Genomic DNA, 18812 nt, shown 5'->3' on the forward strand with positions numbered 1-18812 from the left:
CTGGAGGGTGACCAACTCAAGGTCTGTGTGGACAAAAAAACCCCACTGGGAATGTGAGTTCACAGTAGAGGGAGGCCAGTTCACCTCGTGATTATTACTGAGGTGCCCCTGCGCAAGGCACCGTCCCCGAAGAAAGCTGCTCATTGGGCACAAGGGAGCTTGTGGGGAGCTGCCCCCTGTTCTGCCTCTCATTATTTACATGCTTACAGGTCCCTTGTGTGTATGGGTCTGTACACACACGCACACGCACACACACACGCACACGCACACACACGCACACACACATGCACATATATGCTGTGTATATACACACACTTTATATACGTATATATACTGTACATATATACACATATATGGTATTTATACAGTATATGTACACATACACACACACACACACACACACACACACACACATACACATACACACAACACACGTGAGTGTGACAAATAATATAGCAATAACTAGCGTGGAAAAATTGTTTCCCCTACATGAGATCAATAAACTTTATTATTACCAATTATAGTTTACATTTTTAAAACCTTAAAATTTTAGAATCTGTGATGCCTGCAATCCATCTCTGGCTATCGCACCCTCACCCCAATCAGAAAGGTCTTATCTGAAATGTCAGTGCTGCTGTAGTAGGATAGTCATTAAGTATAAATAAAATATGAGAAACTGAAGATAGAACTTGCCCAAAGTGTGTGCCAACCTAATGCTGTATTTGTTTACTTGGGAGCACACTCTTTCTCTGGGGCTTGTTGTTGTATTTGTTAATTACATTTATGAAGCTAGGAACTTATAAACAAATCAGAATACATGACAACATTTAATGTGTGATCGTAATATTGTACTCCAATTTGTGAGACTCTTAAAAGATTTGAAATGCTTTTAATGAATAAACAGTGAGAGTGGTATAGCCAAGGCAATACATGATTTTAAAATCTAGACACTAGAGACACTGTCACTTTTGCATTAAACTGTATAATTGAAACTGATTAACAACACGATAACTTTTGAAATTCGGCAAAATCCGTTTCAAAAATATTAGTTTGGAATGAGTGTCCATTCATTTTTTTTATTATGCAGTAAAATGAATGAGGACTGAAAATGGTATTCCACGAGTTGTTATCTGCTGTTTATGGAAGCGACCATTAATCCATATATGGTCATACAGAGTTACTGCCACGCCCCAGGCCCCTCCTCGTTTGCGGGCTTGTCGGGTCCTGTAGTCGCCCTGCCCCAGTGCCAGGAAGTTCAGGAACTCGGTCACCGCCCCAGCCCCCCTTCTCCTCGTCCATTGTTGGGCAACAGTCTGCGACATCGAAACGGTCTCAAGCGAAACTTTTCAGGAAGTTAATTAGCTGACGAACAGCGTTGGAAGGCGAATTTAGTGTTACGGAGAACCGTACGAAAGGAACCAGCTTCCAGGCTCGCCGGGCTTTACTGAATAAGCAAGAAGAAAGGAGAGTAAAACTTTTCGGTCAAGGAACGCAGTAATTCTCATCCCTCCATTTTGAACTTTTAAAGTACCGTTCTTCTTGCCCGTTGTTTTTGGTAAGTTTACCATGGTTCCTTATTCTACTTCTGGCACACTTAAAGATGTTTTAAAGCGAAAAGTTAACTGAATTACATATCAGAAAGCACATGTGACGTTTTTCAGTATTTATGCAGGGTAAAGAAGCAAACTGCTGTGTTGGCTAACATTGCTAGCAAGGTGCCGCGTTTGGCAGATTTGCACGTTAGCAGGTAACCCGCAGTTTGTAGAACTGAGTTAGCCTGGGTGTGACGATGCCCTGTCCAAATTGCTGACAAGAAAGCAGTCAACATTTGTTAACATCGGGAAATAAGCGTTTGTAAAGTAACAATTAATAAACTATTGCGTTAATTCACGTCTCGTTATCCGTAGATGTAAGATGTCAATCTGATAGGTAAGCTTTGGTTAGCACCTGTAGCTCACCGTGTGTCCATTACTACAATAATAATTTGCGTGGATTTATTTTATTTTTAATGAATGGTTAAAAAGTTAACAAATAATACAGCTTCATTAAATTGAAAGTTTCTTCAAGCAAAATTCACTTGTTAATAACAGACGTGCCCCAGTAGTGACAGGCCTTTCAGGTGTTGGTTTGGCCAGGCTAGATGTGGGAGACTTTCACTGCCACACCCGATCACACAGCAGCAGGTCATACCGCTCTCTCAGGTACTCGGAGTTGCATATTTTTTTTCATGAATGAAGACTCAATAGAAGTAGGGCGGGCTGGGTACGAGGATTGCCGCATGCATTTACCAAACTGTTTAATATTCAACGGAAAATATTCAACAGAAAATGAAACAGAAACAACGATTAGATACTTCAAGGAAACAAAGAGTAAATGTTGGTGTTTTTTGTGAAATAAACTTTTGATGTCACAGTGAATGAGAGACCTTGAAATGTCTGAAAAGGAATTTATTTTAAAGTTCTTATGACTACTAAAGCTAGTAAAATTGAAAGCACCATCACCCAACTGACGGTTCTATAACATATGATGTCGCAGCAAACACAGCTACACTTTTAGTGTTCGAGCAAACTATGATTTACAATCCTGTTTTCAGTACAGCTGACCATGTTTTCATCTGCAGCTCCTCAGCCATCATGACTTAGTGGTTATTTAACAATTCCATAACTATTTATTTATACCTTGCCATGCCAGTTATCTAATTAAGCTGCAGTCATTGCTTGAAAAGACTGGTCAGACGTGGGCCACAGCATTATTGTACTATGCATTTGGCAGTCATCCTGCCAGGTAAAAAATTGCATGCTGAAACAAGAATATTAATACTTCAACATTTTAACTGCTCTTAAAATCATGAAAGAAGCTCCAGCAAAAATTTTTATGTACAGTAATTCATTTATAAGTGTGTTTTCTTATCATGGTACAGCTGCAAGCGTTAAGACATCATCAGCATCATCATGTGATCTCACAATTAGGGATTAGCATTTTAAGTTGCTAAACACTAATCAACTGTTATCCCTCCAGAATTGTTGAGACCATGACAAACATCAACACAGCCAACATCAACTTCAAATGGGACCCAAAGAGTCTCGAGATTCGTACTCTGGCAGTGGAGAGGCTGCTGGAGCCTCTGGTCACACAGGTAATGTTAACACATGTGCACTTTTATTTAGAGTAACACAACAGGGTCTGATACCATGTAGCTGGACAAATTTGAAAGTCAAATAATTTTCTTTTCAGTATGACAATATCCATAGAATGATAAGCAGGCCTTGAGTAATGTTTTGTAAAATGCAAGCCGTTATTCATTCATTCATTTTCTGCCGCTTTATCCGCTGTAGCGGGTCAAGGGCAGTTGGAGCCTATCTTAACTGGCATAGGGCATGAGGCGGGGGGCACGACGCCAGTGCACACACACAAAGACAGACAACCATGCACTCACACACACACTCCCACGGGCAATTTGGGACCGGCCAATCAACCTAAAGCGCATGCTTTTGGAGGTGGGAGAAAGACGGAGAACCCGGAGAGAACCCACACAGACACAGGGAGAACATGCTAACTCCGCACACAGTGGGACTCGAACCCAGAACCGCTGTGTTGTGAGGCGACAGCGCTACCCACTGCGCCACTGTGCCGCCTGCAAGCACGTTATGTCAAGTTCAATTCTGTTTCCCAAAAAAGTGGCAGACTGAAAAGCCTGTTATATTTTCAAAAGACTTTTAGTCATTAACATAAATTAGACAATGTGAAGACAATGTAGCTAGTTGTATATTTAACTTATCAACGTCATTTAGCAAAGACAAGCACATTCTGAATACATCTTTCAAGAGTTGGAACAAGGGAAGTAAAATGAAATGAAATCAACTCAGAAGAAATATTCCAGCTAAGCAGTAAAAAGTTTCATTATTTTCTGAAAGGGACATCCTTGAAAGACTCAATCACGAACAAGCAAAGATGGTTAGACGTACAGTCTTCTTCTTTCTTCTTCTTTTCCTTTTGGCTTTCCCTTCAGGGGTCGCCACAGTGAATCAATTGCCTCCATCTAACCCTGTCTTCTGCATCCTCTTTTCTCACACCAACTACCTTCATGTCCTCCTTCACTACATCCATAAACCTCCTCTTTGGTCTTCCTCTAGGCCTCTTGCCTGGCAGTTCAATACTCAGCATCCTTCTACCAATATATTCACTATCTCTCCTCTGGACATGTCCAAACCATCTCAGTCTGGCCTCTCTGACTTTATCTCCAAAACCTCTAACAAACCTGTGCTGTCCCTCTGATGTACTCATTGCTGGTCCTATCCTTCTTGGTCACTCCAAAAGAAAACCTTGGCATCTTCATCTCTGCTACCTCCAGCTCTGTCTCCTTTCTTTTCCTCAGTGACACTGTCTCTAGACCAAACAACATCGCTGGTCTCGCCACAGTTTTGTACACCTTTCCTTTCATTTTAACTGAAACTCTTCTATCACACATCACACCAGACTCTTCCTTCACCCGTTCTATCCAGCCTGTACACGCTTCTTCACCTCTTTTCCACACTCTCCATTGCTCTGGACCCTAAGTACTTAAAATCCTCCACCTTCTTGATCTGTTCTCCCTGTAACTTCACTCTTCCACTTGGGTCCTTCTCATTCACACACATTACTGTGGATAACCTTCATTCCTCTCCTTTCCAGGACAAACCTCCACTTCTCTAGCTTCTCCTCCACCTCTTCCCTGCTCTCACTGCAGATCACAATGTCATCTGCAAACATCATAATCCATGGAGATTCCTATCTAACCTCGTCTGTCAGCCTGTCCATCACCATAGCGAACAAGAGGGGGCTCAGAGCTGATCCCTGATGCAGTCCCACCTCCACCTTGTACTCCTCTGTCACACCTACAGCACACCTCAACACTGTCTTACAGTCCTCATACATGTCCTGCACCACTCTCACATACTTCTCTGCCACTCCAGACTTCCTCATACAAAACCACAGTTCCTCTCTGGGCACCCTGTTATAAGCTTTCTCCAGATCTACAAAAACACAATACAGCTCCATCTGGCTTTCTCTGTACTTCTCTATCAGCATCCTCAAAGCAAATACTTCATCTGTAGTACTCTTTTTTTTTTTTTTTGGCATGAAACCATACTGCTGCTCACAAATGCTCACTTCTGCCCTTAGTCTAGCTTCCACTATTCTTTCCCATAAATTCATTGTGTGGCTCATCAGCTTTATTCCTCTATAGTTGTCACAGCTCTGCACATCTCCCTTGTTCTTAAAAAAGGGCAACAGCGCACTTCTCCATTCCTCACACATCTTCTCACTATCTAAGATCCTGTTGAAAACCCAGTCAGGGACTCTTCTTCAACCTCTCCTAGACACTTCCAAACCTCTACAGGTATATCATCAGGACCGACTGCCTTTCCACTCTTCATCCTCTTCAATGCTCTCCTCTACTTCCTGGTCCACAACAGTCACCTCTTCTAGTCTTTGTTCTCTCTCATTTTCCACGTTCATCAGCTCTTCAAAGTACTCTTTCCATCTTCCCATCACACTACTGGCACCTGTCAATAGAATTCCGTCCCTATCCTTAATCACCCTAACCTGCTGCACGTCCTTCCCATCTCTATCTCTCTGTCTTGCCAGCCTGTATAGGTCAGTCTCTCCCTCCTTGCTGTCCAACCTAGCATACAAGTCACCACAAGCCCCTTGTTTGGCCTTTGCTACCTCTACCTTCACCTTACGCTGCATCTCCCTGTATTCCTGTCTATTCTCCTCAGTCCTCTCAGTGTCCCACTTCTTAGCTAACCTCTTTCTCTGTATTCACTCCTGCACCTCCTCATTCAACCACCAAGTCTCCTTATTTACTTTCCTTCCAGATGACACACCAAGTACTCTCCTACCTGTCTCCCTGATCACATTAGCTGTAGTTGTCCAGTCATGTGGAAGCACCTCCTGACCACCCAGACCTATTCTTAACTCCTTCCGAAAAGTCATGCAACAGTCTTCCTTTTTCAGCTTCCACCATTTTGTCCTCTGCTCTGTCTTTTCCTTTTCATCCTCCAAACCACCAGAGTCATCCTACACACCACCATCCTATGCTGTTTGGCTCTCGCCTATCACTACTTTGCAGTCACTGATCTCCTTCAGATTACACCGTCTGCACAAGATGTAGTCTACCTGTGTGCTCCTACCTCCACTCTTATAGGTCACCCTATGTTCCTGCCTCTTCTGGAAGAAAGTATTCACTATAGCCATTTCCATCCTTTTTGCAAAGTCAATTACCAATCTGTCCTTCTGCATTCCTCTCCTGGATACCAAACCTGCCCATCACCTCCTCATCACCTCTGTTTCCTGCACCAACATGTCCATTGAAGTCTGCACCAATGAAAACTCTCTCACTTCTAGGTATGCTCTGCATCACTTCATCCAAGTCCAACCAGAATTTCTCCTTCTCCTCCAGCTCACATCCTACCTGTGAAGCATACCCACTAATAGCATTGAACATCATACCTTCAATTTCATCGAAGGTGTGTTGTTCATCACTCTATCTGACACTCTATCTGACACTCTTTTTACCTCAGGACATTCCTAACAAACTCCTCCTTCATGATAACTCCTACTCCATTTCTTTTCCTATCTACACCATAATAGAACAACTTGAACCCTGCTCCTAAACTTCTAACCTTGCTACCTTTCCACCTGGTCTCCTGGACACACAGTATGTGAAACCTTCCTTCTCTGCATCATGTCAACCAACTCCTTACCTTTTCCTGTCATAGTTCCAACATTCAACGTCCCTACTCTCAGTCCTATACTCTTGGCGTTCCTCTTCTCTCTCTTCCTACGAACACACTTTCCTCCTCTCCTTCTTCGACCAACAGTAGTCCAATTGCCACCGGTTCCCTGTAGGTCAACAGCACCGATGGCGGTCATTGTTAACCTGGGCTTCGACTGATCCGGTATGGAAGTCATAGGTTTGATTCGCATGTTTGATTTGGCAAAAGTTTTACGCCGGATGCCCTTCCTGACGCAACTTTCTGTATTTATCCGGGCTTGGGGCCAGCACAATAAGACACTGACTTGTGTCCTCTTGCAGGTGTACAGTACACCACTGTTAAAATATGTTTGGTCAAATAGTACAGCCGTTTTCAGAAAGGTGCTCAATTGCAGTTGCAAGACATTTGAGGATTTGACCTTTGACAGTCCTTGATATAATCAGTGGATTAAGAGAAATTGGAGAAATCTCTGCATGTAAGAGGCAAGGATGACAGCGGTATCTGTGGTCTTAGATTCCTCAGTCCCCACTGCTTCGTAGGAAGCATATTATTATATGTCAGTAACATGGGACTATTTGAGTAGCTAACAAAAATAATTGGTCCATCTGGGTGGGTATATAGCTTCTAAGAAATGTTGGTGCAAAGTATTGCCGAAAAAGAAATGCATCATACTAGTTCACTCATCTTCTTAAACATCATCCTTCTTTGCAGCTCACAGGTTCAGATCCATATGTGAATTTTAACCTTAACAAAGAAATTGTTTAGCAAAGAGCATGTAGACCAGTGGGATTCAAATAACAAAATTCATAAATTAATTTTCTCCTTGAAACAAACCACAGAGAAACAGTTACAGGTTAATCAAAAAAATAAAATCTGTCTTAACTCTTTAACCAGAACAAAACCGAAAAAATATCTTATTTGATTTATTTTCACAACACCTGAAGTAAATGAGTAATTTTGAGTAATTATAAATTAATACTTGTTCAGAAAATCCTCACAAATAATCCAAACGGTATCTTTTTCAGGTATCTCCATATTTAAGGGTTTTTGTAATCCAGGCAACAGCATCACTGTGCCCTTGTACTTTCATAGAAACTAAATGGAATAAAAAGCAAATATAGCAGTGTTGAGGGTTTATGGGTGAAAGGAGCTATAAGATTGTTTTAATTTGCAAAATGATCTTTTTGCATAAATTTTACTTACTAAGTACATATAACTGCATATCCTTGCCATAGGTCACCACTTTGGTTAACTCCAGCAACAAAGGCCCATCTAACAAGAAGAAAGGACGCTCCAAGAAGGCCCATGTGCTTGCTGCATCTGTGGAGACTGCTACCCAGAACTTCCTGGAGAAAGGAGAAAAGATTGCCAAGGAAAGTCAGTTTCTTAAGGATGAGCTGACAGCTGCTGTAGAAGACGTCCGTAAGCAAGGTATATTTGGAAAAGATATTGCAACAGTGTGTGTTTTGTAGAGAGTGCTTCTGAAGATAGGGAATATGATAAATAAATCATAAACCATGTACATATATCTGCTGCAGTGGAGAATCTTAAAAGTAAAATGTTTTGAGCGGTACAGATGTTTGCTATGAAAATTTTATTGTGTCCCATGAATTGACTTTTAATTTAAGCATACACATTCTTCATGGGATGGGATATAGAGTGGTGGGCAGCGCTCACATGGGACGGAACAAATGACCAACTTGTAAGGGGACGGTGCCTTGCTCAAGAGCACCTTGGCAGTGCTCAGGAGGTGAACTGGCACCTCCCAGTGCCAATTTACACGCCTCTTGGTAGGCAGTCACGTGATACTGTACGCGCATTCCATTGACTGACGGCATCTGGAAGTGCGCTATGTTCCGTGAGTCTTGGACTTACGAGAAACAAAAGTGCTTTAAACAGTCGATAAGAGTGGGAAAAGGTAATACAGATAGAAGGTGGTTTCAAAGCAGTATAGTGAGGGTCATAAACATTTAAATTACCGTAAATCATAAGATAGTTTGTCGCTATATCGCAGAATTCTTTAATTGCGTGTGGTTCCTGGATACATTAACCACGATGAACGAGGGCACACTCCTCATCTCCGTCTCGCCATCAATTCATTGATAAAAAGCTTACTTGCAGCAGCTCTATTTCCGTCTTTGACAGACTGATTGCCTTTAACTTAAAAGCTGTATTATATGGCTTTCTTTGCTTGTTTCCAATCATAAGTGCTGTGCATGATATGCAAAATGTCTGTTCAGAACACAGTCCAATTATAGTTGCGTCTTTGTGGTGTACTGTCTCTTCCACCTGTCTCTCACTCTTTCACTTCCTGCGACAGCGCCCCCTAGAGGCCATTAGCCCTTAAAAATCTTATCGTTCCATCGTCACATCGTTCTTTCAGCTGCAGGGTTCAAAGTTTGGGAAAAAATAGAAGGTCTATATGCCGCTTGTATTTATGTATATGAATGACTAGGTAAGTGCATATACACAGTTTGTGTGTGTTTATATGTGTGTTTATATATACTGTATAAGATATACACATTGTTAAACGTGTTTTAATATCAGATTCAAAACTGTTATACAAAGCACACTTCCAAGTTTCATTCATTTAGTTTTACATTGTGTATTACACCTTATTTCCCTATTCTTGTGTAACTAGCTGTGGTTGGTGTTATGTCCTTCTGTATGCATTCGTCTGTTTTCCCCAGAAGCCCAGTTTTCCCTGCTTGAGCTCTGCCCCAAGTAGCTAGGAGGTAAATGACATGTCGCTACATAGCCTGCGCAGTGGCCATGAATGTTACTGTAATTGTGGTTAGCTGTCACTGAACTGGAATTCAGTAACTGCTAGCTGGTATACCAGCAAGACCTGGCTGTCAGCTATGCCATGCTGCTTGGTGGAGCGTGCGTAGACTGATAATACAGCTATTGAGTAGAACACACACACACACACACACACACACACACACACACACACACACACACACACACACACACACACACACACACACACACACACACACACACACACACACACACACACACACACACACACACACACACACACACACACACACACACACACACACACACACACACACACACACACACACACACACACACAAATAGGAAGAAAACATGACCACTAAGGTGACATTGGCCCAAATACATTTTACTTACAGATTGTGTGATATATTTAGCTATATTGTTTGAGACAAATGCTCAATTAATATCAAGACAATTCTCAATCTTTTTAAAGACTTTATCCTTTTCTGTCTGCTCTTGTCGCCATTCCATTCACCTTGTCCTTTGCGCCCCACCTGTGTTGTCCAGCTCTGTGGGGGATCTTATTGTGTGATGTACATTTTAATCATTTCATTGTGCACCTGGTTGGCTGCAGGGTAGCACTAGATGGATGAAAGTTTATTAAAGGAGCACTGATCACTATCTGCCCTCTGAAAATGGCCTTATTGATTTTGTTCACAAGGGGAAATAACAGCCTGAAGGTGTGGGCTATGTTTTAGATCTGTCTGGTCAATCATTTGTACAAACTACTTTATATATGTGTGTGTTTGAATGAAATATATCCCAAAAACTGCATGAGATTTCTGGGCTACAACTTTGATAGTGCAAGTGTTGGCTGTCTTTTTTCTCTCCATAAAACATTTCTTGAATTTCTGCAATCAATTACAAACTGTGCATAAAAAATACTTTTCCTTGGCTTGTGTATTTGTACGTCCTTGTCATTTAATTATCTTCTGTGTCTTACCATTGACATAAAAAAATGAGTTGGATGAGTTGAAAAGCTGCTGTACACTGGATGAAGTTTGTTGTAGATGATTACTAGTTGATTTAGTAAAACTAAAGTCCCATATCTTCTCTGCCTCTGACTCATTTTACTTTTTAGAGATGTTTTGCCTTTGTAAACAACTTGATAGGTATTTACAGCGATGCCACCATATTTTGGCATTTTTTGATGTGGTTACCCTACCCTGACAATCACATGCCATAAAAATATTATAGTGAGGAAATATGCATACACTGCGCTTCTTCTGTTGACTCTGTAGTTTTTACTTTTGTATAAATACTGTACACTGGCCAGCTGTTGTTGTTCTGGTCCCTCTAGTTGCATGAGTAATGGCGAACATTTGCACACTGCTTTGTTATTAAAGTCATTAATGGGACACATACAGTACAATCAGCTTTTAGGGATGAGGTTTATGTCTTCTTTTAGCATACACATCGCCACTCACGTGTCTCACCAATTGGGTATATGTCCTCAAGTAAAACTCCTTGTTGATTTCGGGTATCCAAAGTAATTCCATGTGACAAGTATTACATTAGGTTTTAAATAAAAGGTGACATCTGTCATTCCATTCAGCCAATTTTTGTGCTGTGTCTTTGTACGTTTGAGTCTCATTTTTATTTAAACATTCCAGGCATGTTTTATGAGAATATTTGTATGCATTAATGTGTCCCCAGAATGGTAGAACGATAACTGCAAATAAAACTAGTCTCCTGTCAAATGTGTAAAGAAAAAATAAAACTATGAAAATGCAATTTTACTCCATAATGGCTGAGCTTTATAACTCTGAGACATAATTGTTATCCATAGATTGGGATGTGCCTGGGCTGCCAGTGAGTTTCAAAAGCTTGTTATCCATGTCAATGTTTTTGTCTCAGTGGTAGCTGTGCTAGCACAAATCTAAACCCCTGATTGTTGAGTATGTGATTCCACAGTATGGAGTTACTGCTGAGTGCATATATTGAACTGAACGTACTAGTATGCATTGTTGTTGGATATTTGGAGGATTTGTTCATTGGCACAGTTGAAAATGTTACCACCACAGTCCGCTGAGTTTCTCACAAGTTAATTATTTACCCCACTGCAGATGTTTGTAGATGTTTTTTCAAAACCAAGCTATGAATCATAGATTTTTAAAGGAAATGTTTCAGTCGATAGTCATCATTGTGATGCCACCTGCATAGAGTTTGACCAAGCTATAACCAAATTCTTCATCAGAAATATGATGTCATTAAGCTGTATGGGAGGAAGAGGACTGTGTGAACTCATGAACTTTGATGAAGCAAAGTTCAGGAACTACAAGAGCTGAGACAATTGAGTTGTGCTGTATTACTTGGGGATTATACTGTACACATTGATACTACTTCTGAAACAAGTAAAACATCTTTGACCATGGTGGTTGTCATTCATTGCGCTTCAGTCTATAGAGAATATTAATCAATAGAGTTGCTCTGTCTTAAATGCAAACATGGCCTTAATAAAGTACAAACACAGCTTTAACAAAGTACTTGTTAGTTAGAATGCATCAAATTTAAATGTATTTTCTGTCCCTGCCTCCAGCGCTCAATTGTTTGCTTAGTCAGATGTACTGGGCCATCCAACTCTAGGACAACACTGGACAAAACGGACAGTGAGCCCTTTGTCTCAGCTTTGACCTCCTTTTTTTGGAAAGAAGTTTGCCTGTATGCCAGCAGACATTATTACTGGGTGTTGAAACAGTGTGTGTGTCTTTTAACTCTGTGTGACATGCAATGAAATGTGTCCTTCATCCTGTTTCCTACACACTTCTTTTGTTGTGGATGAAAACATGACAATTAATTTGTAGCTGTGATTTAGCAATCTTAGAAATTAGCTGTTAGCTTCTAGAGCAGTGGTTTTTAACCTTGTTGGAGATATCGAACCCTGCCGGTTTCATGTGCTCACTCACCGAACCCTTCTTTAGTAAAAAAATAAATAATTTTTTTTTCTCTTAAATTTAAGACATAACTATAGTATGTTTTACTGGTGTATTTGATGAATTGTGCATTAATGTCACCTTTTTCAAAGAACAAAACCAAGACAGTGCATGGACTCACATGAAATTATCTGCAAATCAGTGTGCTGTTGTTATTGAGAGACCAGTTCAGATATGCGTGGCTTCACCTTGGCAAGTGCTACTCCTGGGCTTGCACTAGGAGCAAGTATGACTAAGCCACTGTGGCTCAGTGTAGAAGAATTGAGCAAGCCACAAATAGCCACATTCTGTGCCCAAGACAGTGGCGTAGTGCGCGGACAATCGACGCTTGTTGCGGGGGGCGTGGGGGGGACACCCCCCAGGGGGAGTCCGGGTGGCCTGCCCCGGGAAATGTTTTAGAAAATGGGGTTGTTTTCCTACATTCTGGTGCATTCTGAGGACAAAATCTTCTGGTCAATTTACCTACAAAAATACACTTAAGTCAACAGTTCAAGCTTAACTATCTTTATTTCTGTCCTACTTTATGCAGGTATGAATGTGAGATTCAACAATTGAAAACTTCACTATTTGAAGATACAGTCATACAAAATATTACTCAATGTTTACTTGTAAGTTTTACTTAGACTAGAAGACATTTTAACGTTGACCACCACCAACACCATTGGTATGCCATAGTTTATTTAAAACATTTTTTTAAATTCAACAACATGATTTTTCATTTCAATTTAAAAAGGCATGAAAAATAGCAAGCGAGGTGAATACATATTTACATGCATCACTGGTTATTCCTGCTGGTCAAATGTATCAAAAGTCTAAGACTACAAACAAGTATTGATAATATCCTTCATTTACCTTCTGATCGGTCTGTCACCACTCCTCCCCCCTCTCAGCATTCACCATTTGTTTATTAATGAGGACTTTAACACAAACTCTACTATAAAACACTGGATTCTTTTGATCGATCGTCCTCGCCTTGTTGTACACAAATTCGCTGGTTCAGCTTGTAAAAAAACAATATTTTGCTTTTCATTGGACGAGAGGAGGTCATGACCCGAGTGCATATTTAATGATCGAGATCGTTCAGGTCACTTTGGATATTTCTGTCGGCATGCTTTGGCTAAATTCCGTCGGCATGCGGAAAGAACGGCGCTAGCGCCGCTCGCTATCGGAAATAGCGAGCGGCGCTAGCAAGCGACAAAGTTTTAAGTTTTAGCCTTTTTTCCGTAAAAATAAGAACGCCACTGTGGCTACACAGTCTAAAAACCTTGTAGCCAATCTGGAATTTACTTCGCCTATGGCGAAGTGGGGAATGGCTAGCGTAAGCCCAGCTACTCTTATGTCATTTTCACAGCAAAGTCTGTTTCTTTTGTTTTCTATGCAGCTTAAGGAAGTGTTCCTTTATTTTTGCCAATGCAAGAGTAGTTGCTCAACTTGACATTGCAAATCATGCAGAACGCTCACTTCCATCACGTTCCGTTATATAGTACATGTAAATTCACGTTGCACATATTCGTCCGACCACTTTCTTTTTTTGCTCAACATAGTAACTATAAATTAAAATATTAAGAAAGCAATCAGATGACGTACCATCATGACGGGCATAAATCGACTACTGAGTGCGCAAAATCCCCTGTAGCACAGGTAGGCTAATCGATGTAGCGTGATCACCCGCAGCCAGTGATGGCTAAGGGGGCGTGTCATCACGAATTGACACGATGTGTCAAACGTACACAGTGATTTGTGTATGTTAGGCAAAAAACACCTGACACATCGTATTGGTTGTTTTGTCTTGACCTCTGTCTCTAGAGACTACTAATGTTAATACTACTACATCTGAATGGGTAATAGAAAACAGTGCTGAAAAACAATTATTTAATGGTTTTTGTGACACTTATCTTTTTTTATAAGAAAGAAAAAAGATAAATCCATGTCCTTGCCTGTTAATTTGTATTTTTGCAAAATTTTGGTACAATACCAGTTGCTTGATATTCAAGGATATTTGCTTTTTCAGGAGTGCAAACAATGCAAAATAGTTCTCATCAAATACAACCAGATTAAAGAAAAGTACATTCACTATGTAGATATTGCTTTGTGCGCTGTAGCACAATCATGCTGCAACAGACTTTGACCTTGCCTAAACTTGTCTCACCAAGCTGGAAACAAAAATTTTTTGCTAAATTTCTAGGTATGCTGATAAACAAACCCACACCATTATCCCTCCTCCATAAAACTTAAGAGTTGGCACAATACAGTCTGGTAAGTAATCTGGCATCCACCAAACCCAGACGCATCCATCAGACTGCTAGACAGAGGAGCGTGATTCGTCACTCCACACTACACGTTTCCCCTGCTCCAGAACTAGGGGTGGTATACTTTACATTAGTCCTGGTGACGTTAGGCTTGCATGCAGCCTCTCAGAAATGGAAAGCTCACAAAGCTCCTGGTGTACAACTTTTGTGTTAATGTTTATGGCAGAGGAAGTTTGAAACTTTTTCAGTTACTCAGTGAGCAGACTGTTATGGAGTTTTGTACACTATGTACCTCCACGCGATCACCCCACTGTGACATAGTCTTCCGCTTTGTGACTGAGTTGCCGTTATTACTAAACACTTCCATTTTCATTTATATCAGTTGACCATAGTATAAATGATGTAGAAGAAATTTTGCAGTTATTATTTGTACCACGCTTGAATTCACTGAACTTTTCTGACCAATCTATTTTAAACAATGTATTCTCAGGTGAATCAATGCGGCAGGCTTCTGGAGAATTTGCAGAAGACCCCTGCTCCTCAGTGAAACGAGGGAATATGGTTCGTGCTGCCAGAGCTCTCCTGTCGGCGGTCACACATCTGTTGGTGCTGGCAGACATGTCTGATGTCTACAAACTGCTACTGCAGCTTAAACTGGTGAGAAACTTGCAATCCCTCGATCTGATGTGAGGTTTCAGATTTCAGAACACAATACCCCTCAGTTTACCTCACCTTTCCAAACTTGTTGTACAAGTGGAACTTATGACCAAGAAAAAGTAAGTAAAACCTTCAAAGGCCCCATGGAGAGCTAGCATTTTGGTTGTTAGTATCATGCTGTGGAACACATCTTAGTCCTTGGAAGAGGAACTGGTTCCTATTTAGATTATTCTGAGACAAAAAATTCTATTTTGGCATCAGTAGATTCTTTTTGGCAGGAACTGTGTATACTATTTAATACCCCAAATGTAGTACCGTATTTTCCGCACTATAAGGCGCACCTAAAAGCCTAACATTTTCTCATAAACCTGTAGTGCGCCTTATAATCCGGTGCGTCTTATATATGGATTGATTATCATATTAATATTGATTAAAAACATGATCGCTGAAAAAAAGCCGGCAGTCTGGCTGCCAGTCATGCCGCACTCCGCCACCAGAGGAGCCCCCTCACAAGGCAGTTGGGCCTACGCCCCCTAACAACGGTAGTCAAGGGGCGTCACCGAAGTCTTGGCTCTGACTGAGCTGCTCTGACGGTAGAGCAGACTGTAGCAGCACCGGTGATTACGTAGCAAAACATAAGGAACTTTCAACAATTCTATTAATAAAGTTTGACTGACTGACTGATCTCCGTATTTCCTAACTATTTGGCGTCGGAAATAACCCACTTTAAACTTAATTGGTCTTAAAAATGCCATTGTGCTGTCATTTGGAATCTAGTGACGGTCCATTCTATTAGTCTGTGGAAACAAACGGAGAAACTGGCATAAAGGTGAATGAAAGACCCTCAAAGCTGAACTACCAGCCTTTTCTGAAATTTCAAGAGCAGAGTCACTGCTAGACAAAGGTGTCTGTTGTGCTGCATTGATTTACAGATGTAGTTGATAGCTCTGGGGGGGCGGCGGAGGGGCGCATTCTGGCTTGTGTATTCTGTCTGCAGCAACGTGCTGTGAGATTCACGGCGGTGAGACACCGACGTTAAAGTCAGTTCTAGGAGTAAAACAGCGTCATATTTGCCAGTAAATTAGCAGCCTGACATTAAAAACTAGTTAAAAAATTGTTTAGGACACACAGCAGCAAATAGCTGCACCTCACCTCCGACTGGACTACCAATTGATCGAAACATGATCTTTCTAAGATGGCAAAGTGATCAAGTGATCAGATTTCCTTGATGAGGCTCAGAATGGCTTATTGCAATCATGACTGCCTGAGCAGTGCGGCTCTATCTAGTGGATGGTGCGCAACTACAGCCGCTGCAGTTTATCAAATAAATTTTATTAATTTTTTATTGTGTGCGCCTTATAATCCGGTGCTCCTTATATATGAAATAAATTATAAAACAAACAAATTATTGAGGGTGCGCCTTATAGTCCAGTGCGCCTTATAGTGCATACAATACTGTAATCATTTTATAAGATCAAGAATAAATTTAAGACAGGACAGGATATAAGTAATACACTTCACCCTGTGGTGCAAGTTTACAGCTGTTTGAAAATCTTAAAAATTATCTGTTGAAATTACTTTGTGGGCCACTACTGAAATATATTGAGTTGCAGTCCAAATTATAGCAAGTGCAAATCCTTGACAATGTAGGTGGTCTTAGTTGCTTCTTTTTAATATATTAATCAAGATTTTACATATCTCTGAAAAATGTAGCAAAATGAAAGTGAGTTTTAGTGAGCTTATTAAATCTGATTTCAAAAGAGATGTAATTCTCAGTCGCAGCTTCAGTAATTGGCTTGGCCTTAATGGAATTTAAAGTACTGTATTTTGGGGTTTCTGTTTTTTTCTTAAATTCAATAACTTGCCGTTAAAAAAACATTTTTGTCTTTTGTTTCGTATTTTTCATCCTGCCTGGCTCAGGTGGAGGACAATCTGGTAAAAGTGCGCAATGCAGGGACTGAGCAGGACCTTGGGATCCAGTATAAGGCCTTGAAACCAGAAGTGGACAAGCTGAACATCATGGCTGCTAAAAGACAGCAGGTAATGTACAGATGACAAAAAAAGCAACGACTTCTGATTGTCAGATCACAAACGCTTGTTTGAATAATTGGTCTGAGAGTTTCTCAAGTGCCTGAATGGTTGCTAATGGCCTTGTTACTCATAGTGAAATAAGAGGTGTAATCTACATAGTAAATTTTTAGTGAAGCCAGAGGAAGAAGTAAGCATAAAGAGTGTCTTCTGCTTTTTCTGGAAAATCAGATACAGTAAACATGAAAAAAACCTTCTTACTAGTTGCTGTGAAGCAGGTTGGGAGTTCAAGACTGTAAATATGACAAACTCACAAAGTGGTAGTTGAGTGCATTAAGATGCATTATACAAAGGAGATGGTCTTTGGGGTTCTCAGTGCAGAGCCAGAGGAGAATCACCCATGATAATCACAGGAAATTATAAAAGCATAGAACTTTGTGTTCATGTCTTCATGATCATGTCTATACTATGAGCACACTGTAACTACAAGGGAAGTAGATACACTTTAGCGATTAGAACTAATTTACATTTAGTAGTTCTTATTTGACAGCTGAATTGGTGTTATTGTTTTGTTGACCAAAGGATCTTTTTATTTTTTTCTGGCTAAACTGAACAGGCCACAGTTGCTTTAAGAATGAAGTTGTGCTTTCAGAGGGGGATTAGAATACCATTACAAAACCAAATGGAAAAGCCAGTTGAGAGCTAAAATTGTTATCCAATATATTTCCCTTCTCTGTTTCAGTAAATGTCAGTTTATAACATTTCATCTGCATCAAGCTGTGTAAATTACCTACAAGAACATCAGGTATGCTTAAAAGAGTCAGGTATGCTTAAAAGAGCAGTTTTATTCACTGTGACTTGTTGAAGTGCAGTGACCATAGCATATGGTAAGACCAATGCAAAATTGACCCGGGCTTTGATATTGACAAGTTAGACCCCTAATATCACAGGTTTATCCACTTACCATTCAATAGTGAAACTGTATAATGTCAAATAGTTTGACTTCCAGTTACGTGCTTCAAAAGCAGTTGTATAGCTTTTAAAACACAAATTAGAGGTCTGTTGCTTTCATTTTAAATAGGGGAATCTTGCAAGAAATTGGCACTGCTTTTGTGAAGAAATTCCACTCTTCTGAAATTGTATATTTTTAAACTGAGTTAAATGTGATTCCTGAAAGTAATGTGTATTAAAAAAACATTTTCTTGAATTTCTGTCAAGGAGTACTGTGAAAAAGCATTACAAGTTCAGTTAAGATAGCAGGCTTTCTATTTAGGCGTTTTTATGGCTTATTTTTGCCAGTGCTCGCCATTTCTGGAGTGAAATTCTATGGTTGTAATAGCAATGCTTTAAATTGCAAAGGCATATTATAGTGACCTGATTAA

General features: G+C 40.4%; 1 protein-coding gene across 1 annotated transcript in view; it reads left to right on the forward strand.

Moving 5' to 3' along the window:
* Window positions 1-1255: 1255 nt before the first annotated feature.
* Window positions 1256-18812, forward strand: part of ctnna1 (catenin (cadherin-associated protein), alpha 1) — a 79195-nt gene continuing 61638 nt past the window's right edge. Inside the window, exons 1-5 of the mRNA XM_068325311.1 lie at window positions 1256-1555; window positions 3019-3136; window positions 7994-8189; window positions 15236-15402; window positions 17323-17442. Coding sequence (XP_068181412.1) covers window positions 3032-3136; window positions 7994-8189; window positions 15236-15402; window positions 17323-17442 — 588 coding nt within the window. The 5' untranslated portion in view covers window positions 1256-1555; window positions 3019-3031. The remainder of the gene's footprint in view (window positions 1556-3018; window positions 3137-7993; window positions 8190-15235; window positions 15403-17322; window positions 17443-18812) is intronic.

The sequence above is a fragment of the Antennarius striatus genome, chromosome 10, assembly GCF_040054535.1.
Source record: "Antennarius striatus isolate MH-2024 chromosome 10, ASM4005453v1, whole genome shotgun sequence".
In the NCBI taxonomy this organism is placed as follows: domain Eukaryota; kingdom Metazoa; phylum Chordata; class Actinopteri; order Lophiiformes; family Antennariidae; genus Antennarius; species Antennarius striatus.